The sequence below is a fragment of the Mangifera indica genome, chromosome 20 (assembly GCF_011075055.1).
Source record: "Mangifera indica cultivar Alphonso chromosome 20, CATAS_Mindica_2.1, whole genome shotgun sequence".
Lineage (NCBI taxonomy): Eukaryota > Viridiplantae > Streptophyta > Magnoliopsida > Sapindales > Anacardiaceae > Mangifera > Mangifera indica.
In genome coordinates, this window is record NC_058156.1 from 10,290,263 (window position 1) to 10,316,123 (window position 25,861).

General features: G+C 32.1%; 4 protein-coding genes across 19 annotated transcripts in view; 3 read left to right on the top strand and 1 right to left on the bottom strand.

The window, feature by feature from the left end:
- Positions 1-21,770, top strand: part of LOC123204393 (dihydrolipoyllysine-residue succinyltransferase component of 2-oxoglutarate dehydrogenase complex 2, mitochondrial-like) — a 28,692-nt gene extending 6,922 nt beyond the window's left edge. The window contains exons 2-5 of one of the 3 annotated variants that reach the window (XR_006499528.1): positions 20,345-20,375; positions 20,517-20,789; positions 20,923-21,055; positions 21,374-21,770. Coding sequence is in view for 1 of the 3 variants with exons in the window: in XM_044621013.1 (XP_044476948.1) it covers positions 20,355-20,375; positions 20,517-20,789; positions 21,374-21,391 (312 nt within the window). In the remaining 2 variants the exon portion in view is untranslated. Of the gene's footprint in view, positions 1-20,075; positions 20,376-20,516; positions 20,790-20,861; positions 21,056-21,373 lie in introns of those variants that run through there. The other 2 variants (XR_006499527.1, XM_044621013.1) reach the window with 2 other exon arrangements.
- On the bottom strand, positions 1,462-5,291 carry LOC123204391 (vacuolar-sorting protein BRO1-like). Of its 14 annotated transcripts, none has more exons than XR_006499515.1 (4): positions 3,896-5,281; positions 3,661-3,758; positions 2,883-2,957; positions 1,462-2,224 (listed from the first exon to the last, which is right to left on the bottom strand). XR_006499515.1 is itself a non-coding variant. In XM_044621008.1 (2 exons), the coding sequence occupies exons 1-2, from the start codon at positions 4,741-4,743 to the stop codon at positions 2,925-2,927; spliced, it is 411 nt and encodes a 136-aa protein (XP_044476943.1). In that variant the 5' UTR covers positions 4,744-5,279; the 3' UTR covers positions 2,482-2,924. The 14 variants fall into 14 exon arrangements, 3 of the variants coding, with proteins under 3 accessions (XP_044476943.1, XP_044476942.1, XP_044476944.1); XR_006499513.1 differs by having other exon boundaries at positions 1,462-2,230; positions 4,366-5,279; XR_006499516.1 differs by lacking the exons at positions 1,462-2,224; positions 2,883-2,957 and adding an exon at positions 3,149-3,524 and having other exon boundaries at positions 3,896-4,000; positions 4,366-5,279.
- On the top strand, positions 14,566-16,986 carry LOC123204326 (putative receptor-like protein kinase At3g47110). Its single transcript, XM_044620932.1, has 4 exons — positions 14,566-15,326; positions 15,753-15,982; positions 16,238-16,289; positions 16,359-16,986. The coding sequence occupies exons 1-4, from the start codon at positions 14,566-14,568 to the stop codon at positions 16,984-16,986; spliced, it is 1,671 nt and encodes a 556-aa protein (XP_044476867.1).
- On the top strand, positions 17,125-17,472 carry LOC123204328 (probable LRR receptor-like serine/threonine-protein kinase At3g47570). The gene has a single exon (XM_044620933.1). It carries the CDS (start codon positions 17,125-17,127, stop codon positions 17,470-17,472), a length of 348 nt encoding a protein of 115 aa, XP_044476868.1.
- Positions 21,771-25,861: the final 4,091 nt, after the last annotated feature.

The window sequence follows — 25,861 nt, forward strand, 5'->3', positions numbered from 1 at the left end:
GATACATTTTTTAGTATAAAGATAATCTGTTATCAAGTAATTAGATATTATCTCATCCTCGTATAATTTGGCTGTCAATAATGCTATAAAATGTAATCTCCATGTTCATTTTATTTAATATCTAATAAATGTTTTGGCAAATTTAATATCTAATAATTTAGTAGGTATAATTATTATAAACAATAATTAATTGAGTAAATTAATCAAGATAAAGTATATATTACTCTTTAACAATAAAACTGTGTGCGTATTTTTTAATATATAATTAGATATAGAGTAAATCACAAGAAAAGATAGTTACGGAAAGAGAAAATAATTTTTTAAAGGTGTAAATATAATATTTTAAAATTTGATAGGATAATATTAATCTTAAAATATACAAACCCTATAAAACTTGTATAAATGAGATGAAAAACTAATTTTTTAAAATTAAGTTAAAAGAGGAATTATTAATTTTTAAAATTAAAGTTAAAAATATGTATAAAATATTTTTTAAATTATATTTTTATTTTTGATAATAATAATAAAGTTTAATATATAGATAAATATTTAAATTTTAAAAGGTTATCAGCGCCAAACTATGGGTGGGAATAAGTCTTTTCGGCCTTCCTCGGGAAAATGGATTATAAAAGTCTTTTTTTTTAATTAATTCTTCAGAGTCTACGTGTCTACACGTGCTCCATTTAGAAGCACTTGGTTTAAATGGTGTAAATATTATTCTCATAATTTATTTTTTATTATTTATATTATTTTATTTAATTAATCAATAATAAAATTTTTTAATAATTTTTATTATAAATAATATAAAAAATATTTTGATTATTATTTTTATTTTAGATATTAAAAATTATTAAAATAATTTTAGTTTTATCATAACTATAAATTTATTTATTAATTTTTTAAAATAAAAATAATTTTATTTTTAATTAATACAATAAATAATATAAAAAATATTAAAAAATAATCAAACTTAATAATATTTAAGAAAAATAATATATTAATATTCTTTTATTATTTTTAATTAAATATAATAATTATTTATATTTATTAATTTCAAATTAAGAATAATATTACTCTTGATGACACATAAAATTACTCTTTATTTAGATTGAACATCTCAAGTTCCATTCATTTTTTATACATCAATGATAAATTAATTTAGTTCATTAATCAAGATAAAGTATATTTATAGCAAGAAATAGTGCTATACATATACATTTTTTATACACAATTTGAATATACAAATAATGTGACATCCTTTAATTAGGTATTACTTTATCTTTTATTCAAAATCATTTAATCACACGATAATACATCATTTTTATACTTAAATTATGTATTAAAAATATATATGCTTTTGTTAATAAATATGCGTCAACATATCTTGAGTTGATAAAGTCAAAAGTGTGTTAATTTAGGTTATGGCAAAATCCAAAATCAAATAATTAAAGTAACACAAAATAATCAAAATATATATAACCATTATATTTTAATATTTATGCGCTTCTCTTTCCCATATCTTTGAGACGTTTCAATATTTCAGTTTCCCGGTTACTTAGATGTTTGCCTTTTAGCAGGTGAAATTCCAGAGGAGATAGGCAATTTGCAAAATCTTCTACATCTATTTCTGGGTCTCAACAGCTTAAGTGGTGTAATTCCAGCTTCAATCTTCAATATTTCAACCATAATTAGGATTAGTCTACCTGGGAATAACCTTTCAGGCTATCTACCATCAACCATTGGCCATGGGGTTCCCAACTTGAAGGGTCTTTACTTAGGGGCAAATGAACTTACTGGAACTATCCCCACCTCCATCACCAATGCTTCCAACCTCGTTAAGCTAGATTTGTCCTTTAACTCATTTTCTGGGCTTGTTCCAAATACATTTTGCAACTTGAAATTCCTCGAAGTGCTTCATCTTGGGTCCAATAACATCACCACTGAATCACCAACTGCAGAATGGAGCTTTCTGTCTTCTTTGACAAATTGCAGGAAACTAAAGGCTCTAATCTTTGATAATAATCCACTGTATGGCGTCATCCCACATTCAATCGGCAATTTATCTGCAACTCTTGAGATTTTTTCTGCAAGCAATTGCAAGATCAATGGCAGCATTCCTACCGAGGTGGGTAACTTGCATAGTTTGATACAGTTAGATCTTTCGCAAAATGACTTGAACAGATTTATTCCAACAACGATGAGAAATTTGCAGAATCTCCAACGCCTGTGGCTAAAAAAAAATAATTTTGTGGGATTCTTTCCGCACGAGCTTTGAAAATTATACATGGTAGATAAACTTTGAATTTCAACTTTGGATAATGGATTCTGTAGATACAGTATTACCTAAACAAGAAATACAGAAGAAGACTTTATCTTTTTATTTTAAACATATATATATATATATAAATTAATCCCTTATTGTTAAATCTACTAAAACTATATCATAAACATAAATAAAAAATAAAAATAAACCCCATACCCTAAATAATTAGATTATTTATATTCTTGTTAAAACTAAACAATGGTATACTATCAACTATAGGTTTTTGAATTTCTTACTAAAAAAACTTATAAACCTGTCCTAATTGGTTTTAAGAGTTTATAAAAAACTAGGGCTAGATATGAATCAAAGCAAGCCCGAACACCCCATGGTTCGGATTTATTAATGTTGCTGCTAGCTTCTGTGTTTTAATTTCTTGCAGCTTGTTAACAAAGGAGAAACCCTAGAACCAGGTTTCAAAATTGCTATCATTTCAAAATCTGGTGAAGGCGTAGTTCATGTAGCTCCCTTGGAGAAAATACCAGAGAGGGCTGCTTGTAAGCCATCTCTGGCTGAAAAGATAGAAGAGGAGAAAAGCCAAAACCTAAAGTTGAAACAGCACCTGTCTTCGATAAGCAGCCTAAAGCACCCTCTCTGCTACCTCCTAAGTGCTCTGCAACTGAGCCCCGGCTTCCACCTAAGGTCAGGGAAAGACAGGTGAGTTTCCTCATGGTTCTCTACTTAGACCAAAAAATGTTCGTGGATGTCTATTGTTGTTAGTTTCTCAGAGACATTATTTAAGAAAACATCTTATTGAAGAAACTGCGATGATCGTGCTTGTCACGTAAACTAAACAAGAAAACAACACATATTTCAGGGAAAAACATGTAGGGACAAAGTTTTTATAACAATTATGCACAATCAGTTAAAAAAGGGAAAAAATTTAGCTAGACAGCAAATAGTATTGTAAAACAATCAATTATTACTGTCTAAGAGTCATTATGCATATCAATGCCTCTGGAATCATACTGGTGCAAACAATTTTCAAAATACATATACTTGCGTCTCTCTTAAGCATCAACAAAATTGCTATAAACTTTCAGCATGTCCCAGGCAACAGCACTCTGAAGCATCAAATAGAATTATAAAAATAAGAGTACACATAAGAAATCGACAATAAAAAATGTGATTTTTATAAAGCATCAGCATCAAACAAATGTAAAAATTTGATCATTTGCTGCCCAAAAGCATCATCTTGGAGGATCTGTTGAAGAACCACACCAAAACATGTCACACGTAAAAAAAATCATAAATTTATCAAGGAAAAAAACTAAAAAAGGACGCCAATAGAGAAGATGAAACTACAAAAATCAACTTCCACATTCGAAAAGGCATATAACCTGCTCATATATGAAAAACACTGCTGTTGAAAAGGTTTTTGCAGCCCAACCAACAACAGCATGACTTGACTCGGGATCCACGTATATTAAAACGTGCTCTGCAATTATAAATGTCAGCAGGCCGATAAAACATCAGAATGAAGCAACTTAATCACTTTTTCAAGATTAAGACAGATAACTACGATATATGTAAGAATTGCATATAATTAACAAATTAGGAAGAAGAACTACTTACCGGCAAGAATGACGCCTGATATGTCAGTAACAGACAGTATAAAAAAAATGGCTTTTACATCAAAATCACACCGGAAAATCCCAACAACACTATCCCTCACCTTTCCTAAAAAAATTTCATTCTTAAATCAACAAACTCACCATCAAAACTCTAGTCACCTTCATAACCGTACTAATCACAGTTCAAGTGAAGCTTACACTACTAATATTGCTCGAATTTTATTATTAAAACAGACAGATCAATAAGATAACATAACCTTAAACCTCACAAATCATGCACTACAAAATCCAAATATATATGCAGTCTTTATATATTTAATATCCTAAAAGTTAAACACTGTAAAACCTATATATTTACACAATCTAAACTTATGTGAAATAGTTTTTCAATTCATCACAATTCAATATATAAAAACATTTACTAAATTGATTAATTAATAAATCAATCAAAGCTTCAAAAAAAGCACTAACTTGTCTAGAAATTTTAGTGCAAACACCAGGCGTACTCCCTTTAGCAATCATATTCTCAAACACACACCCTTGAGCTTGGGCCAGCATCAATCTCTCCAACATTCTGGCGCACATGAGGCTGATATACAGCATCATGGAGCTCCCCATACTCACCTTTGTGGACACATTATCTCTCAAATAAGGAAAGGCTCCGGCTGCCACAATGAATGCACGTGATGCCTCCCGCCGCCCCTCCATGATGGCGTGATCAAAGGACAACCCAATCTGACTGTACACTGCCCCCAAATTAAACAACACTGCCGCCTTCTCCAGATGAATGTTCTGCTGACTGGCCCTTTGCTTGGTCTTAAATGCATCGTGCCACAAAAGCGTGATCATATTGATGTGGTCCTCAAGAATCCAGAGGACCTAATTCAACACCTCCAGCAACAGATATACCAAAAAGAACTTCTCCGAGAATCCATTAAACTACTTTAAGCAATCAGAATCACAGAGAAAGCATAATTAACTATCAAACACCAAGAACCCTAAAAACAAAACTGTTATCATCAACATAAGCACTCAAGACAATACAGAGAGAAGAAGAACGAATAATACCTTAAGTTTCATTCAATAGCCTCAAAAATCATACAATAATTGTGACAAATTACATCTTTTATACACTGAACTATAACTAACTACAGCTGGCAAAAGTAATCTAAACCATCCGATTATCAATTGAAAACGATACCTCCATCAAAGCTCACCGTTGATCTCCTCGTTAATAACTGTCTCGACAACCGCATCATTGCCGTTAAAATCATGCCGGATTGAAGCAGCACATGAAAGCCCAAGAACCCCTTTTAGTCAGAGAAACGAAAACCTTAGAGAGAGGCACACATCATCTGCAGAAGCCACCGTTCTTTCCTTCGACTTTTCAACCGTGATTAATGAAACGATGCGTTTTGAAACTTATTCAAAACGCACCGTTTTTGCTTTGTAGTACACTGCAACTGTCTCTTGTGAACTTTAACATACTCTTTTAACACAAACTAATTAATATTATATTATATAAATTTTGATCTTTATATTTATAAATCTAATATATTATAATATAGTATTAGAATACAAATCAAATAAGTTGATCTAATAACTAAAAGTGATCTTAGATATCAAAAGACAATATATCCAACCGAACAATAGATCTAATTATCTATAATGATTATACTTGAAGAAGGTGTTAAAAGTTAAAAAATTTTATATCAAATAAAAATAATATAAAAAAATTAAATATTAACATAAATTAATTAAATTTGTATAATATAAATTTTAATTTTTATATTTATAAACATAATATATTATAACAAGTCAATTAAAGACGCCTTCTTCTCGATGATGATAAGCACATGTCGGAGGCGGCAGAGGAGGAGCTAGTGGAAGGTGATGACATGGACATGATTCGGGAGAGTGAAATCATAAATTTAAAGGAGAAGATTGACAAAGAATAAGCTGAAAATGGAGGGTTTGGACTTGCTGGATTTTTAATTTTTTATTAACTTATTTTTAATTTTATTTTCTTATCAGCATACTAAAGCAACTTAATAAATAATAATAACTTAATTAGTTCCTCCGACTCATAAACAAAAGTCACAAAAATAACCCAAACTTAGCGTAATAGTTTACAATAGGAAACACCCACATTAAAATTGAAGACCATGACAATTGACTAAAGGTGTACTAATCCTAAAGATAGCCCAATCACGTATCATATTTAGACAATCAAAATTGTATATCGTGCATTTTATAATTACGGCTAAATTCAAATCAAGTTTATTAAAAATTGAAAACTAGTTTAACTTAAATAAGCCTCAAATAAGTTTGAAACAAATAAACTCAAGCTTAAACTCAATTTGTAAGTTAAATATTTTTTAGCTTGAACTCAAGTTTGAGGGGAATTTGGTTCACCAGGTTCATATGTTTGAAAAAATTTAATACGAATCAACTTAAACTATATTATTTTAAATATTATACATCAAAACAACATTGTTTTACTCATATTTCACTTACTACAATACCAAGTTTACATCGGCTAAAAAAAAATATATGTCTGAAATGAAGGGGTGTTTGAGTTTAGTTTGGTTCGTATTTATCTCTATTTTTTTTATATACCTATAAGATCAATAATAACAGGTTTGTAAGTTTTTTTAATATAAAAATTAAAAGTTTGTAATTAAAAGTATAAATTTATTTAATTTTAACGAGAATACATATAATTAGTGGTTAAATTTATAAAAATAGTAACTATAATGACGGGATATGTATCCTCTTGTTAATTTTTTATCACTAAAAACCTTTTTTTCTTGTAGTATTTGTAATAATTTCAATATTTTAAGGGTAATTCAATATTTAAAGGTTTATAAAATATATAGAAAATGAGATAAGCTAGAGAAGGGATAAATTGAAGATATATCTATCTTTATTCTCAATTTAAAGAATTTTAATTGTTCCTATCCCCGTTGGGGAGGAGCATGCCAATGACCTAGTTTGGTGGGTTGAATTATCATCCATATTGATATATCAATTTGCCTTTTTTTTTTTTTTGCCAAAACATTCAACTCTTATTCAATTTATGAAAGGTCGACCTAAACACAACCTCATTCACAAATAAGTTGTTCTGAACACGACTCAAATTAGAATTTATGTAAAAAATACTTAACCAATATGTGTTATATTAGGTTAATAGATTGTATAAAAATTCGTCAACTCCACGTTCAACCAAATCCGAGATAAAATACAAAAATTTATTTTCTTTATAGTTCCATAAATTTATTATATTTTTTATTCTTTTGATATTACATAGTTTCTAAAAAGATATTAATTAAAATAGGTCAAAAATTTTTTGTCTAAACCTTTTTAAGTCAACTTTCAATGCAGTTATTTTTTTAAACAAATTTATCATTTATTTTAATAATACCCTTTCCTTTCAGTGATATTTTTTCTTGACACATCTCACGACAACACACTCTAGTAGTGTATCATCACATTGAAAATAAGTTTAATAACTTATATCATAATAAATCAAAACTTTATTTGAAAACTTGTTGTGAAAATTTTCATTGATAAAAGTTAAAACTTTGAATATAGACTTTTGAAAAAGGTTGATATTTTTATTTATTTATTGATAGTTACCAATTACATTATTTATAGACAGTCAATAACTGTTGTATTAGTCAAAGTAGTTTAATTTTTGATGCTCAGATCAAGGTTTTAAAAATTGAACTAGATCATAAACCATTTTAAGGTCTGGTTCCGATCAAACGGATCAAACCATTTTGAGCAGCCGGTCCAATCATATTTTTAATTTTGTATAAGAATCTGAAAAATTTATAATATATATAATAAAAATATGTTTATTTTAGTTTACAAATTTACAAAGTTGAAATATATAAATTTACAGTGCAGTTCACTTCTAGTTTACGAAATAAAAGTTATAGACATATATAAAATATACATTCAGATTACTTAAAATTACAATTTTTTAATAATTAAATCAACAAAGTATTAGGCTTTAACTTTGATTTCATTTCTAAGTCAATATATGACCAAAAATGCATCATCTCATTATTAAAATAAAACGTAAATATGTAGCCAAATATTTGCCAAATGTCTTCAAATCTGACTGATTGGATAAGAGCCGTTGGATCACCAAAATAATGAAAGCAAACAACAATAAAAGGGGCCAAGCAGGTCAAATAGGCAGAGGGATTTAGCCATTGAATATGGAGGCTTATTAGATGCTCCATCAGCAACGCCGCCAATCCTTTCACAAGAAGGGCACATGGTGAGTGTCCCCGCCAGCGATTGCACTAGTTTCGAAACTTCGAGATCTGAAAGCTTTTTCTGCAGAAAGAGCCGAAGTTGAAGAAGAAGCAACACATGAGAAGAAAGTCGGCAGTGCAGAAGAAAGGGCTGGAAAAGAGGTGTTCTGGGCTTTTGGTTTTATTTTTCAATTTATAAGTTTTTATTATAGAGGACCGGATCAAGATGAACCAGATTAGACCATGCATAGAAAACAAACCACCGGTTCAATCGCGGTTCAGTCCGAAAACATGTATTAAACAAGTTTTTTAGTTTTAGAATTCATTTGAATTGCCGGTTTGCTGTCCAGCCGGTCTGACCAGCCAATCTGGTCCGGTTTTGTAAACCATAGTCCAAATCAAAACGAGCAACAGAAATACGATTTCTTGAAAACTAGAATGCCAATGCGTAAATTTTATTGCTGTTAAATTTATTGTCTAATATAAATGCTCATGCATTACAATTTATATTTATAGTAGGCAACAAATATGACATTAAATTTAGGTAATAAATCGACTAATAATATAAACAGGATATTAGATTTAAATTGCCTAATATAAACATGATATTAAATTAAGTCAAATTTAAGATTTAACACAATGGAATGGTGGTGGTGACAGAAACCTAATGGTTTACCTTGAATAAGAATAGTGCAGTCACTTTGTTTTATTGGCGCACCACCGCTAACCACGCAAAAGATTAACAATGCATTATGAAGAATAATAATAAAATTTAGTACAAGAAGATTTCATTCTTGCTGAGTTTTATGCTGAATACAGTAGCAGAGAGCTGTCTTTGTATTACTGAAACCTTATCAATACAATTAGTAATTTTGGTACATTGCTCTTCAATTTATTTACAAGATATTCTATTACACAGCAACTTAAATAAACTTTACTACAGTAACACATTTTCAGCAGTCACAAATTCCAGAAATATTTGTCCAGCAACATTCCAACTGCAGCAGAACCATTATCCAGCAGAAGCAGTAGCCGAACACTCCAGGAGGGATGGCAAATTTGCGGAATCTCTGAGGTCTGTGGCTAAATAAAAATAATTATTTGGGATCCATTTCTCACGAGCTTTGCCAATTACACATGTTAAATAAACTATTGTTGAATGATAATACAAGGTTTTTAAAACTAGACCAAAGTAAAAACCGTTTTCTGCTCATTGTGTGGTTTGCCAAAGAAAGGAGTTCCTGTTTGCAAGGTTGACACCATCAAAAGATAAAAACACTAGTAATAAAATACATTTTGCCTTCAGTCCTAACAGTTTTATTGGCAGTGATTGTGACCTTTGTCTTCGTAAGGTGTCATTACAAAAGAAAACGTTCTTCAATTGATCTAGTTGATTTGTTATCTTTAGCAACATGAAGAAGAACATCATATCTAAAAATTCAATGAACCATCGATGATTTTAGTGATTGCAACTTGCTTGGTATTAGCAGCTTCAGTTCAGTATTCAAAGGGATACTTTCAGATGGATAGTTGCAATAAAGGTGTTTAATTTGCAAGTAGAGAGAGTATTTAGAAGCTTTGATTCTAAATTTGAAGTATTACGCAACATTTATCATCGAAATCTCACAAAAATCTTGAGCAGCTGCTGTAACATCAATTTTAAGGCTTGATACTCAAATTCATGCCGAATGGTTGTCTTGAGAAGTGGTTGTATTCTCACAACTATTTTCTAGATATGCTACAAAGGTTTAACATAATGATACATATCACATTGGCTCTTGAATATCTCTATCATGATTATCCAACACCAGTCATCCATTGTGATTTGAAGTGTCAGAGTATCTTGTTGGATGAAGATATTTCTTGCCCATGTGAGTGATTTCAATATTGCCAAGTTCTTAGATGAAGGAGATTCGAAGACATGAACCCTTTGACTAGGGTATTTGGCACCAGCTAAAGTTTTAATTCTAAATCTCAGTTAGAATGTTACTTACTTTTAATGATGAATTTAATGTAAATCTCAGTTAGAATTTAATACCCTTTGACTAGGGTACGGATCATTGGGGATTGCATCCACAAGAGGAGATGTCTACAATTTTGAAATTTTGTTAATAGAAACTTTCACAAGAAAGATGCCCACAGATAAGATGTTTGCTGGAGAAATGAGTTTAAAGAGCTTAGTGGAGGCATCATTGCCTGATACAGTAACTGAAGTTGTGGATGGTAATTTGTTAACAAAAGAGAATGGTTTTGGTGCCAAAGTGAAATGCTTGTTAAGCATCATGAATTTGGCTTTGAATTGTTCCATGGAGTCACTTGAACAAAGAATCAATATGAAAGATGCTTTGGCAAAACTCAAGAAGATCAAATTGCAGTTTCAACAAGATGTAATCTACCAGTTAACAGTATAGTGATGTATGTTATCTATCTAGTTAAAGTTTGAATAATGGATTTTGGCTACCTTCAATTTCAAATATTTGGAATGGAGAAGCTGCCATATGTGGTTTGCCAAGTTTATCATTTACTTGTTGGTAATGTTGTTTATCTTTCTGCAGATACAGTATTATTTAAGAAGAAATACAGAAGAAGACTTTATCTTCTTGATTTAAACAACATCAATCAAGAAACGAGTAAGATATAATCCCTTATTGTTAAATCTACTGAAGCTATAACATCCTATATGTTCAAAAACATGCAATTATGTTTTCATAGGAACGAGTAGAACTGCAAAAACACAAACAAATTGGTATATAGGGATGACAACAAGTCAGAGAGAGATTGACTACCCTTATCCCAGTTCACGTCTCTGCATAGGAAAAACCATTCCCCGTCCTCAATACAAGGATGACAAGGAATCCCATCTCAACCCTGTGGGGAAACATTCCCTCCTCTTCCCCTTCCCATCCCTATAGAAAAATAATTAATGGGATGCTTATTAAATATTAAAATATATTTATAATAATTCAAAAGCCAATATTTAATAGTTTAGAAGATATATTTAATAGTCTCATGTTTCATAAATTTATTATATTTTCTATTTGTTTAATATTATATAGTTTCTAAATTAGATTGATCCCCTTGCAAAGGCAGAACTGTAAGTGAGTAGAACAATTTTATACTTTGTTCTGCTTGGTGAAATTGACTGGTTCTTGAAGAGGGTTATGAACTATCTTCAAATGTTATGAAAGATTAAAGTTCTTATAAATTAAATCATAGAACTATGTATGGTTGGTCAGAACAAAGAATCGGTAATTTTTTATATCATATTAGGTTAATTCAAATTTTGTAAAGGGTTATTTGAATTCAAGAAATGTAGATTTGAAAGTTGAATTTTTAAGGAGATTTGTGATGATAGCAGAGGGGGCTAATCATGTAACCCATCACAAATCTCATATGGGTGTGGCGGTTTCACCTATGAACATTTCCACTATACTTAAGTAAATGAAAACGTTAGGATCCGGTCCATTTGTTAATCTAATAAAAAAAGTGGGTACAACATGTAAGAATTCTTGTGGAAAAGTCACCAGGGATTACATGTACCAAAATTTTGTCAACTAGAGTTTATATATAAAAAGTTATGTAACTGTAAGTAAAGAGAGAGTGTGTGCCACACAATTGAGAGTACTAAGATTAAAAACTCAGGCAAAAAGAATAAAGAAATCTCTTTTTTGTTCGTAGTGAAATTTTTCTTTATTATTTGCTCGTGACTTCTTCCGTATTGGGTTTTCCACATATAGAGCAAGACTATACACTACAAAAAAAAAAAAAACTTTTAATGGGAGGAAAACTAGTTGTTAAAAGTCCATTTTCTATCATTAAAGATCTTTAACGACGGGAAAAATCTAGTAGTCAACCATCGTTATAGCCTCTGCCACTAAAAGCATTAACGACAGAAAGAAAAGTTTTGTCGTTAATATAAATAGCGAGAGATGTAAGTCCTGTTGTTAAAAATACTAATATCAACGATGAATATTTCCGTTGTTATAACAATATTTACCTATCACTATATATAATATCAACAATGAGTATCCCAGTCTTTATAGCAATATTTATCTGTTACTAAATATAATATCAAAGACGAATATTCCCATTGTCATACTAATATTTATCGATCACTAAATATAGTATTATTAACGATGAATATTTCTATCATAGTAATCTCTCCCTCTAATCAAAACTAAAAAGTTGTTACAAACAACATAAGAATCTATGCATCACATACAATCAAGTGTTTCATGATTCTCTTGTATCTTCAAATATCTACAAATTTGTTAACCAAATAAACAGAGAGAAGACAAAGACAAAGAATCAAGAGAAAGTTGGCCATTAAGAATTCAACAGAACAAATGCAATATGCATATCAATGCAAACACTGGTTTTAACCAAAATTCAGTATCTGACAAGAACTTTCATGACTATACTTTGAAAAACGGATGTTTAAGTGAAAAAGGACTAGCCATCACAATACATATAGGAAATATCCAAGCACCCCTCATATGCACAATCCAAATACTTGTATTTATACAAACTGATGTGAAAATATATGATTGGATTTTCTGTCTTTAGACTAAACTTATAAAATTATGAGATAAGCTCAGAGATAGATGCTTCATGTGCATTCATCTCAACTAAATTCAAAGTTTATTGGGCAGGTGCCTGCAAAACCATAACAGCACATGCTTTTAACGATCTTGAAATCATGGAATTGGCTAGACTCAAATTTGAATTGAGTGGGTCAGTTCATTTAAAAAAATTAATACTTTTAACAATGAGTTTTTTAAATTTCTCACTATAGATGGACAAGTCCGTCATTATTAGCCTAATATCTAGCATAGCATTTCCCACCATATCACTTAAAAAAATATTCCATCAAAATTGCCTTTATTAAAAAACAGTTCAATTCGAGCTCTGCTTGAATTTATCATCTCAAACTCGATTCGAATTTGGGCTAAATGAATTCAAACCAAATTGAATCAAACTGAGCTGATTTTCAAAGCGGTTGAAATCCAACCCTACACTTTAGGGACTGATTCTAAACATAGTCATATTAATTATTTATCAAATTATAATTTATAAAATAACTCACATTTATTAAACAATAGAACTAAAATTCACTAAACAAATGCCTAAATCGAAATTTTTTTAAAGGCACGACTCAAAACCAAATTCCCATAATTTTTTTAAATAATGGAATTCGGCTTTTCCAGCTTCCATCCTGCAAATTCGTCTTCTCCAACATCAATCTGATGCGAATTTGAACTAGCGCCACACTTAAACGTCGACGTTCCGCAACGGTCACTAATTTAGCTGTTTGTACGCTGCGTTTCATCAGGAGCCATGTCGTTTCTAATGGGAATTGATATAAAAACAGTGTAACTAATTTTGGTTATGGAACTGTTCAGCCTCTTCTTCTTCCGTCTTCACCTCTGATTTCTTTCTCTCTCTAGATTCTTCTTCCTCTATTTCATTGCTAGCTTGTTTCTCACTCCAGAACACATCACAATCTTTAACCTTCTTAATCAAATATCGATTCTCTCAAGGTTCAATTGAAATCGTTCTTATTTTCCTAGTCGATTTTTCTCAGTTGTGGTATTTTCAACTGAATGGCATTCGTATATTATTAATTATTATCATAAATTTATAATAATTATACATACATACGAATTGAACGGTTTTGAAATATCAGAAAATAATCAGTGTCTTTGTAGGTTTATTGGAATATTCCTCAAAACCAACTATCGTTTTGAAGGGGAAGCGTATTTTTTATTGTGAAATCTGTTGATTTAACTTTCTGTGCGTTTCCTTAGGGAATCAGACTAAGATTCGTCGGAGTCTTTCAGGTAATTGATAAGAATTATGATTTCTTTTTATTCTGATCACTATCAAATTAATTGGAATTTGGGTAAATCGCTGTATCAAACTAATGGTATTGTAGCTGGGTCAAATTGGACTCTTCCTTCTTTCACGCCTAATTAGACTAGGTTGCTTGACTTTTGGTGTCTTCCACTTATGTTTCAATCAAATTGGTAGCTACAACAAATTAGCAAATGTAGCTTCGGCCCTACCATTAACTATTGTTTGAAGGAGCATGTTGGTGGGTTCTTGTCTGTCCTTGAGCTGTGTTTGTTCTCAGTCTTCCTGATGGAAGAAGTGGAAAGACTTGAGAAAAGAGGAAGAAGTGGCAGAAATTTGCGTAGGAAATGAAAGTCGCCTGTTCTCTTTTCATGAACTTATGGAGTTGACTAATTTTGCGCCTAATTTCTCTGTTTCTATCTAGTCATAGCTACGCTGAATTTTCGTCGTTATAAGTTCTTATCCCTTTCTTTTATCCCACTTCATACTTCTACATCACAATTGAATGGGCAATATGCTGTGCATCTATTTGTTTTTGCATTACTGTCTCATGGCTACCTTGTCTATGACAGCCAAAAATTTAACAACTGATCAATCAGCCCTTCTTCAATTCAAAGCACATATCACTTCTGATCCTTACAATGTGCTGGCGTATAACTGGTCCATTTCTAATCCAATTTGCAGCTGGGTTGGTATTTCTTGTAATGCTCGCCATGAAAGAGTCAGAGTCTTGAACCTTTCATTCATGGATCTCGGTGGTACCATCTCTCCACACCTAGGCAATCTCTCATTCCTAGTGAATCTCGATCTTAGTTACAACAATTTCCATGGCCATCTGCCAAATGAACTGGGACAATTACGCCGATTGAGAGTCTTTTCTGTCGGTAATAATAGAATAAGTGGAGTTATTCCGGGGTTTATCGGTCTCTTATCCAAACTCCAAATCCTGAACCTCGAATATAATAATTTCACAGGTACCATCCCAGATGTTCTCTTCAATGTAACTACGCTAGAGGTCTTGTGGGCAATCGACAATAATATTCAAGGAAGCATTTCACCAGAGATTGCAAAGCTCACCAGGCTGAAAATTTTCTATATGGCAATTAACTTCCTCTCGGGCTCCATACCTTGGAGTAGCATCTTCAACAGTTCCTCGCTACAATGGTTTAGTTTAACCTACAATTTTTTGTCTGGCAGTCTGCCGGATGGTCTCTGTAATCGTCTTCCAAAACTTGAATGGCTAATTCTATCTTATAATGGACTTTCTGGCAGTCTGCCGGATGGTCTCTGTAATCGTCTTCCAAAACTTGGGTACAAAAATGATGTATAATTATATAGTTGAGTGATTTTATATGAAAGATAAAATAACACCTAATCACATAATCCGATATCATGTGTGTCATCTTTTAATTGAGTATTACTTTATCTTTTATTCAAAATCATTTAATCACACGATAATACATTATTTTTATACTTAAATTATGTACTAAAAATATGTATGCTTTTGTTAATAAATGTGCATCAACATACCTTGAGTTGATAAAGTCAAAAGTGTCTCCATCACCAATGCTTCCAAGCTCGTTAAGCTAGATCTGTCCATCAACTCATTTTCTGGGCTTGTTCCAAATACATTAGGCAACTTGAAATTCCTCGAAATTCTTAATCTTGCGGCCAATAACTTCACCACTGAATCACCTACTGCGGAATGGAGCTTTTGTCTTCTTTGACAAATTGCAGGAAACTAAAGGCTCTAATCTTGGATTATAATCCACTGCATGGCGTCATACCACTTTCAATCGGCAATTTATCTGAAACTCTTGAGAATTTTTCTGCAAGCAACTGCAAGATCAATGGCAGCATTCCTGCTGAGGTGGGTAACTTGCATAGCTTGATAATTTTAGATCTTTCGCAAAATGACTTGAACGGATTTATTCCAACAACGATGGGAAATTTGCGGAATCTCCAAGGTATGTGGCTAAATAAAAATAATTTTTTGGGATTCATTCCTTACCAGCTTTGCAAATTACACATGATAGACAAACTGCTGTTAAATGATAATATGCTCTCTGGACCAATTCCAACATGCATGGCAAATTTGACTTCTCTGAGAGATCTGCAGTTAGGCTCTAACAAATTTAATTCTAGCATACCCCCATCGACTCTTCAGTATATCTTGCAGGTAAACTTGTCATTGAATTCATTGAGTGGTTTTTTATCTCCAGGAATACAGAGTTTGAAGGTCTTGAGAAAACTAGATTTGTCAAAAAATCTCTTGTCAGGAAACATTCCCACCACCCTTGGGGGCCTTTAATCTCTTGAAACTCTATCTTTGGAAAACAATAGATTTGAAGGAGCCATACCCAGCACATTTGGGGCATTGATAAGCTTGGTATCCTTGGATCTCCCTAACAATAGTCTTTCAGGTGAAATTCCCAAATCATTGGAGGCTCTCACCTATCTCAAAAACTTTAATGTCTCTATAAATAATTCACAGGGGGAGATTCCTAGCAAAGGTCCTTTCAAAAACTTTTCTACTCAATCCTTCTTGTTAAATCACACATTGTGCGGTTTGCCAAGGCAAGGGGTTCCTTGTTGCATTGTTGACACCATCAAAAGATCAAAAACACTGGTAATGAAATACATTTTGCCTTCAGTTCTCCTAGTTTTAGTGACAGTGATTGTAACCTTTCTCTTCATCAAGTGTTATTATAGAAGAAAACATTCTCCAGTTGACCAAGTTGATTCATTACCTTTAGCAACATGGAGAAGAACATCATATATGGAAATTCAACAAGCCACTGATGATTTTAGTGAGTGCAACTTGCTTAGTATTGGTAGCTTTGGTTCAGTATTCAAAGGGACACTTTCAGATGGAACTATAGTTGCAATAAAGACCTTTAATTTGCAAGAAGAGAGTGTCCTTGGAAGCTTTGATTCTGAATGTGAAGTATTGCGCAACATTCATCATTGAAATCTTATAAAAGTCTTGAGCAGCTGCTGTAACATCGATTTTAAGGCCTTGATACTCGAATTCATGCCCAATGGTAGTCTTGAGAAGTGGTTGTATTCTCACAAATATTTTTTGGATATACTACAAAGGTTGAACATAATGATAGATGTTGCATCAGCTCTTGAATATCTCCACCATAAGTATTCAACACCAGTCATCCATTGTGATTTGAAGCCTCAAAATATCTTATTAGATGAAGATATGACTGCCTATGTGAGTGATTTTGGCATTGCCAGGCTCTTAGACGAAGGAGATTCAAAGACACGAACCCTTACACTAGCGGATGCTAATCTGTTAAGAGATGAGAATGGTTTTGCTGCCAAAGTGAATTGCATGTTAAGCATCATGAATTTGGCTTTGAATTGTTTCATGGAATCACCTGAACAGAGGATCAATATGAAAGATGCCTTGGCAAAACTCAAGAAGATCAGATTGCAGTTTCAGTAAGATGTAGGAGGTCCCTAAATAAATGGTGTTGTGTTGTATGTCGTTTATGCTCTTAGTTTGTTGTTTATGATCTTTGTAGTTGATGATTATCTATCTAGTTAAACTTTGAATAATGGATTTTGAACTCCCTTCAATTTAAACTTTGAATAATGATTCTGCAGATAACATTATTACTTAAACAAGAAATATAGAAGAAGACTTTATCATTTTTATTTAAACAACATCAATGAAGAAACAAGAACAAGATATATATAATCCCTTATTGTTCAATCCACTAAAGTTGCACCATAACATAAATAAAAAGTAAAAATAAACCCTAAATCCCAAATAATGGGGTTATTTATATTTTCCTTAAAACTAAACAAAGTTACGTTTCCAACTATGGATTTTTGAATTTCTTACTAAAAAACTTATAAACCCATCCTAATTGTTTTTATGGGTTTATGAAAAACTAGAGTTGGATATAAATCGGATCAAACCCGAACCCGTTATTACTCGAGTTTAATTTGAATAAAAAATAATCTAACTTTAGTTTATTGAAGCAAAATTAAGATTGATTTGAGCTCGATTCAAATGAAAAATGATTTAGTTCGAATTCATATTTTAAATTGATGGTTTAAGTTTGTAGCTCAGTAACAAACAATGTTGTTTTTACCTAAATAATCGATAAAATGATGTCGTTTTGTAAACAAGTTGCTAACTTAAAGAATTTGAGCTATGAATTTAAACCATTGATTTGAATAATAAATTATAATTGAACTTGAGCTATCATTCCAAACTATAAACTCAAATTGAATTCCAATAATGATCTGAGCATCACGTAGCTTGAATTTGGACCTATTTAAAAAATTTCTTATTTGAATTTAGTTCAAATTTAAACTAAATAAATTTGAGTTTAATCGACCTAAACCAAGTCGGTTTATGAGACTGAGCCGACTCAGTTCCTTGAGAAAATACTCTAACAATAAAACAGAGCCAAATATTTTTATCAAAATTAAATAATATTTAATAGAAAATAAAATTTAATACTCAAATTTCTCCAGATCTTGTCAAATGTTGGCTTCCTCTGTTGATCTGGCATCTCAAATTTTTCCTCTCCAGCGTCTCAAATGTCTACTCTCCGACGCTCAAAATCTCGGCGAACTCTCTTGATTTCGTGTTCGAATCGTTAGTGCATTGAACTGTTTGTCTTCATCATAGCATTGACGACGGTCGACGGGAACTCGTATTCTCTTCGGCGACTCTCTTATCCTTTGTTCGTCTTAAACTCTTTTATGATTTTCAATTTTTCAATTTATGCTGAAGTTATTTCGTTATTGTCAATAAGTTATTTTGCTTGAGTGGCGTTGCTTCTCCTCCCCTGGATTGAAAATAAGTATAATGAAAAGAACTGAAGTGTTTACATCTCAAACTTCCTCAAATTAGTTGATAAAAACCAGAGTTTTATTTTTTGCTGGAGTGGTGTTGCTTCTCCTGTTGTAGTTCCTCATTGTGTTTTTGCTTGGAAAGGAATGGTTTGTGGTTGCTGGGTTGGCTTCTCCCGGCCTTGAGTTTTTCAGTGTCTATAACATTCTTTTTGTAGTGTGTTTGTTTCTCCGTATTTTTTTGGCTTAGTGTTCCATTTATTGTGGCTTATTTGATGGACAAGTTATTGCAGGTGAATTTTCTCTATAGCTTTTTGTTTTTTTTTTTTCCATTGTTATTAACAACACAATCTTTGATTTGAATCCTATGTGATCATATGTGATCATAACAACACTTAGTTTGTGCGTGTACATGAATTTCAAGTGATTAGTTTTTAATGTCGTATTCATTTTAGGCTAGTGTTAGAGAACGTTTGTTGAGTTCATTAGAGGAGGACATTATTCCATCACTGTCAATTGCTAGGAGTAATTGGCTGGAGCTACTGTCAAAGCTTATCTCTAAGAAATATTACATTGAGTATGTTAAAATGGCGTAATGGCTTATGAATGCAGGAGACACTTGACTTACAAGCCTGCCAATTGCATCTAATCTTTGTGTAGGTTGGCATTGTTCATGCTATCAATAAGCTTCATAGTGATTTACCAGGTTTGAACTTAGCTACGTCCCTTCATGCACCAGTTCAAGTGTTTGTTGCCAGATAATGCCTGCAGCTCGAGCTTTTCCTCTGGAAAAACATATGAATGCACTTCATGTATATCAAAAGAATAGGTAGCAATTGATTCACAATGTTTCTTGAAAATTAATTTGCAATTCTCTCTCGGTGACTCTCCCCTTCTCTTTTTGCAAAATATTTCAGATTTTAACTCATTTTTTAATCTTAAGCTTTCAGTCAGCTAAAAAAATTTATTGAGTACGTTGTGCTGGATAAGGTGAATGATGAAGAGCCGCATGCTCACCAGCTTGGCAAACTGCTAGACATCTCAAGTGGTAAGCACTTAAATTTTAAAGTTGGAGCATGGGGAATGATTTTGTTATTTTGTCCTTGTAGCAGCCTTTTTTACATCTGTGCTAATCTATGGATAAACTTCATTGGTGATTTTGGAAGGCCTGGAAATTTCCTTTTATTTCTTGGGAAAAGTTGTTTCATTGGTATTTCATTTTTTTCCAACAACCTTTGTGGTTTGATTCTTTTCATATCTGCTAGGCTTTAGATTGAGTTTGTTTGTGCTCAGGGTGAATGAATTTTTTAATTGCTTCCATGGAGGTTGACTTCTTTGGTAATGTTTGTTTGCTGCTTCTTGCATAAGATTGGTGAAAGTTAAATTGTAATGGTTTGTCAAGCCAAGACTTGGTTTTGTGCATCTGATCTAGGATTTCCTTTGCCTTTTACCAGTGAATTAGAAAACTGGGATATTTCTTAATACTTGTAATGTTAATCTCCTGCTAGGTAACAATTGATGTTGCAAGTCCAGAAGCAGGTGTGATTAAAGAGGGAATGCTAAAATGTCTATTCTTATTACTTTTCTAGCTTTTTGCACAGTGGTTACTTTTTCCCCCATCTCTGCTGTGGTTAGATTTATTAATGTTGATGCTAGCTTCTGTGTTTTAATTTCTTGCAGCTTGTAGCCAAAGGGGAATCTGTGGAAACAGGTTTCAAAATCACTATCATTTCAAAGTCTGGTGAAGGTGAAGCTCATGTAGCTCCTTTGGAGAAAATACCAGAGAGGGCTGCTTCTAAGCCATCTCTTGCTGAAAAGATAGAAGAGGTGAAGCCAAAACCCAAAGTTGAAACAGCACCTGTCTTGGATAAGCAGCCTAAAGCACCCTCTCTGCCGCCTTCTAAGCGCTCTGCAACTGAGCCCCAGCTTCCACCTAAGGACAGGGAAAGTCGGGTGAGTTTCGTCATGGTTCTCTACTTTAGACCAAAAAATGTTTGTTGATGTCTATTGTTTTTATTTTCTCAGAGACATTATTTAAGAAAACATCTTATTGAAGAAACTGTGATGATCTCGCTTGTCACGTCAGATTGTTCATGATTGCTAAAACATTGAAGGACTCTCAGAATACATTTGCAATGTTGACAACATTCAATGAAGTTGATATGCAAGTTCAGTCCTGCTGTATTGACTGGTGCCTGTGCCACTTTTTCATGTTTATGGTACTGGATGTTATGATTTTCTTTTTTCTCATTTTGTACATTTGGTGTGCATGTGTTCTTGCCAACAAATGTAGAAGGCTCTCTTAATTTTTATATTCGTGCAAACATATTACCCTTGTTTTTCTAATCCACCACCACCTTGTAATTAGATGTATCACTTACCTTGTGCTTCTACTGCTATAAAAATTCATCTCTGTCTTGCAATTTCTGGATGATTTATTTTATGATGCTTTTAATCTTTTTTCCCAATTAAAACAAGGAGCAGCTCTTCATATGTCCATGTACTCCCTATTTTTTAAGCTCTGCTGTCTTGCACAGGGCATGGCATCTTTTTAGGAGTGTTTCTGCATTGGGACGTATGTATATACCCATTGAAAGAAAGAAAGAGACAACAAAGGCACAAGCACAAGACAGGACAAGTGTCACTCATACAAAAATTAAGGTTGGACCACAAAGACAGAAGACTGGAATGTGGCAAGAGCAGAGCATGAGAGACAGTTATGGAGAGAAAATAAAAGCTGGAAATGAATCAAGAGGAAGGAAGGGAAGAAACTTGAGGAAAAGGGAGTGAAGGGAGAGTTTCCAGCCTCTTAAATGCTGGATAGTTTATGTTTTCGTTTCTTTTTTTTTTTTCTGCTGAGTTTTATGCTGAATACAGTAGCAGAGAACTGTCTTTGTATTACTGAAACCTTATCAATACAACTAGTATTTTTCATACATTGCTCTTGAATTTATTTACTACATATTTTCAGCAGTCACAAATTCCAGAAATCTTTGTCCAGCAACATTCCAACTTCAGCAGAACCATTATCCAGCAGAAGCAGTAGCCAAACACTCCAGGAGCCTTAAACATTTCCCTCATATTACATTTTCCAGTATTCACCCGTTAAGAAAGACTTGCAGCAACAGAGCAGATTGATTCCAGGTCTCCAGCGAAGTCCAGCAGGTACCTAACATTCTGCAACATCAATTGCAATGGTTTGTAATTCAGGCTGAAAGTTTCTATATTTTTTTGGCCAAAAAAAAGAGAGAGAGAGACTTTCCGTTGAAATAGTTCAATAGCACATTTTTGCTGAGCCCTTCAATAAAAATATTATATATAACTAAATTTGGTGGAACATTACTCATTAAATGTCAAGAAATCAAGACACACACCTTCATCCATGTTTCTTCTTTTATTTTTGATTTATTGGTTACTTTAGGCCAAGATTTTTGTTTCAAGAGTCAATGTGCTTCTTATAGGTCATAATTTGAATTGAATTATGTATGTTCATCTTAAGTATGTTATCTTATTAATATGAGTTTTGATCTTCATATTTATAAGTCCAATATAATTTAATAAATCTTTGTCAGGAGAAAATGGGAAGAGCATGTCGACGAGGCAGAGGGGCTTTAAGTAATTTATGAAGAGATCGCAGCGCGTGGAGTCCAGTGCGTGCTCAATGTAGGAGCGAGTTGCTTTATCATGAATCATCCTCGAGATTGATCGCTTCATGCTCAAAGTAAGTGAGGGAAATGACGTTGCGCAAAGGACGATAGAGATCAATTGAAGACGTTTTCTTCTCGACAATGGCGGGCAGATTTTGGTGGTTGCAGAGGAGGAGCTGTTGGAAGGTGATGACACAGACATGATTCAAGAGAGTGAAATCAGAAATTTGGAGAAGATTGACGAATAACAAGCTGAAAATGGAGGGTTTGGACTCACAGGATTATTTATTTTTCATTAACTTTTTTTTTAATTTTATCTTCTTTTTAGTGAACTACAGAAAATAAATAATAATAACTTAATTAGTTTCTTCGAGTCACAGACGAAAGTTACGAAAATGACCCAAACTTAGCATAGTAGCTTATAATAGGAAATGATCACATTAGGATTGAAGAACATAACAGTTGACTAAACGTATATTGCGCTTAAGGAGGATAGTCCAATCACATATCATATTGTGGGTCCTTGTCTACCCTTGACTAAACGTGTATTGGGCTACGGAGGATAGTTGACTAAATGTGTACTGGGTCAGGCCTCTGTTATTAGTCTTCATGATGGAAAATCTGTGAAAAGACATTAGAATGTTTATGGGTCCTTGTCTACCCTTCAGTTGGTCTGCTCTCATTCTTCTTGATGGAAGAATTGTGTAAAAATGTGAGAATGTTTGTGGGTTTTTATCTATCCTTGAGCTACATCTGTTCTCAATCTTCTTGATGGAAAAATTGTATAAAAATATGACAATGTTTTTGGGTCCATATCAATCTTTGAGCTGTCTCTGTTTTCAGTTTTCTTAATAGAAAAATTGTGTAAAGACATGAGAAAGGGGGAATAAGTTGCAGAAACTTATGCAAGAAATGAAAGTATACGGTCTCAGTTTCTTTGTTTACCTCGAATAAGAAAAGTTTAGTCTCTTTGTTTTATTGGCGCATTCAAAAGTTACTTTTTGAAATTAAACCCTAATCACGCAAAAGATTAAGACTGATAATGCGTTATGAAGAATAATTATAATATATAGTACAACAAGCCATTTGACTGTCTTCATCTTCGCAACAGTACTTCTTGAGTTTTATCCGGTAAATTTCATTCAATTTCAGGGTAATTTATTAGCTTTTTCTTTTTGAACCAGAGTTTAGAAAAATAGTTATCTTTGGATTTGCTCCAAAAGAAATAGATTTGATCTTTTGAAAGAAAAAAATATAATACATTTGCATTTTTAATCTGAAATTTTAATATTTAACTTTAATCAAATTTGGATTGAATTATGTATGTTCATCTTAAATATTTTATCTTACTAATCAAAATATGTCCATCTAGGATTATATGGATTCAAGCCGAACTTGAATTAGAATAAACTGAAATTTAGTTTTGAATCTAAAATGATCAACTCGATATTAACCTTAGCTTGTTTGAATTGCTAGAGAAGAAGCATAATTGACGAAGAAGAAGAAGAATTATTTTTAAAAAGAGAAAAATCGTTGACTATCCGGTTTTAACTTTAGTTTTAAACTATTAAAATTATTCACTTCAAAATGGACATTATTTAATAAAAGTGATTAGCCTAGAGTTTTTTACAATTTAATATAAACATGTAAAATAAATATGAAATATATACATGTAAAGAAAATGACAATATAAATATGAAGAAAAAACAAGTTGTTTATTAAAATTTTTTATCAAATATAGTTATATATATATATTAAAAATAAAATTTACGGTTTGGTTTTATTTGAAAATTATCCAAACTACAACCCAAATTGGAAATTATTTTTAAAAAATTTATCCACCAAAACCAAATCAAATAATAATTTTTAAATATTTCAGTCCAATTTTAGAGTATAATCGAATTATACTAGTTTAGCTTCTCCAACTTCAATCCTGAACCTTTTTAAATTAAATTTCGATTCTCTCAAGGTTCAATTGAAATTGTTCTAATTTTTCTTGCCGATTTTTTCTCAGTTTTAGTAGTTTCAACTAAATGACATTCACATATTATTAAATTGTCATAAATTTATATTAATTATATATGCGAATGGAAAGGTCTTAAATATCAGAAAAAAATCAGTGTCCTTGGTAGGTTAATTGGAATTTGGGTAAATTGCAGTGATGAGCAATGCAGAGATCATGTAATACTTTTCTAATTCTCTCCAGAAAAAGGAAAGCTTTTAATTACAACTTGTTCATTCTTTGTTGCATTTCTCTGTTCTTCATTTTTTGTGCTCTTTGCACAGACCTGCTTCTCTTTATCCATTTTCCAAGTTAATTTTCAGCTTTATACAAGTCTATTGATGTTCTTCAGTTTTTGTATTGGTTTTGATTTTTTTTTTTTTTGCAAGTAAATGTATATATAAACACCAATATATTTGAAATCCATTATCCTCTCCTCTTGAAAGCTCATCAAAGTTCCTACTCATTGATTTTTTATCTTAATATCCTCTAATCTATGCAAATATATAAGAACTAGTTAGGTTTGATTTGTTTCATTACGTGAAATATTTCAATAATGTTTTTTTTTTTGGGGGGTGTTAATCATGATTATTGATGGATTTGAGAACCATATCCTCATTCTTACCACGTATGGCCAAATTTGACCTTGATCGATTTCCTAGTCATTGTTAATGATTGTCTCATCTCCATCCTAATCGTTTTTTTGAGTGAATCCCATCTCCCTCCTTTGTCAATTTTTCTTCACACCCTCTTTTCCATGATTGATTTGACTACTTTTGGCCTTGATTGATGATTATAATATGTTTTCATGGATTTAAATGATAAATGTTTAAATTAATGTTTTGATTAGGGTGAATTTGGACCGAACCTAACTCAAGTTTGATTGAGCATGAGTTTAACTCAAGTTTAGCTATAATTTCGAGTTGAGTTCAATATTGTAGCAATGTCAAATTAGACTAAGATTAATTCTTTCTTCTTTCATACTTAATTAGACCAGGTTACTTGACTTCCACTCATGTTTCAATCAAATTGGTAGCTACAACAACCATTGTTTGAAGGAGCATGTTTGTGGGTCCTTGTTAATCCTTGAGCTACGTTTTTTCTTAGTCTTCTTGATGGAATAATTGTGTAAAGAAGTATGAACGTCTGTGGTTTTTTGTCTATCTTTGACCTGTGTCTTTTCTTAGTCTTTCTGATGGAAAAATTTTGTAAAGATGTGAGAAAAGAGGAAGAAATTGAAGAAATTTATGTAAGAAATGAAAGTGGAATGAAAGCATACAGTCCACTGGCAAAATGTTGTTCACATTGACACACAGTCATACATAAGTTCTTATCCCTCTCTTTTATCCAACTTCATACTCCTACCTCACAATTAA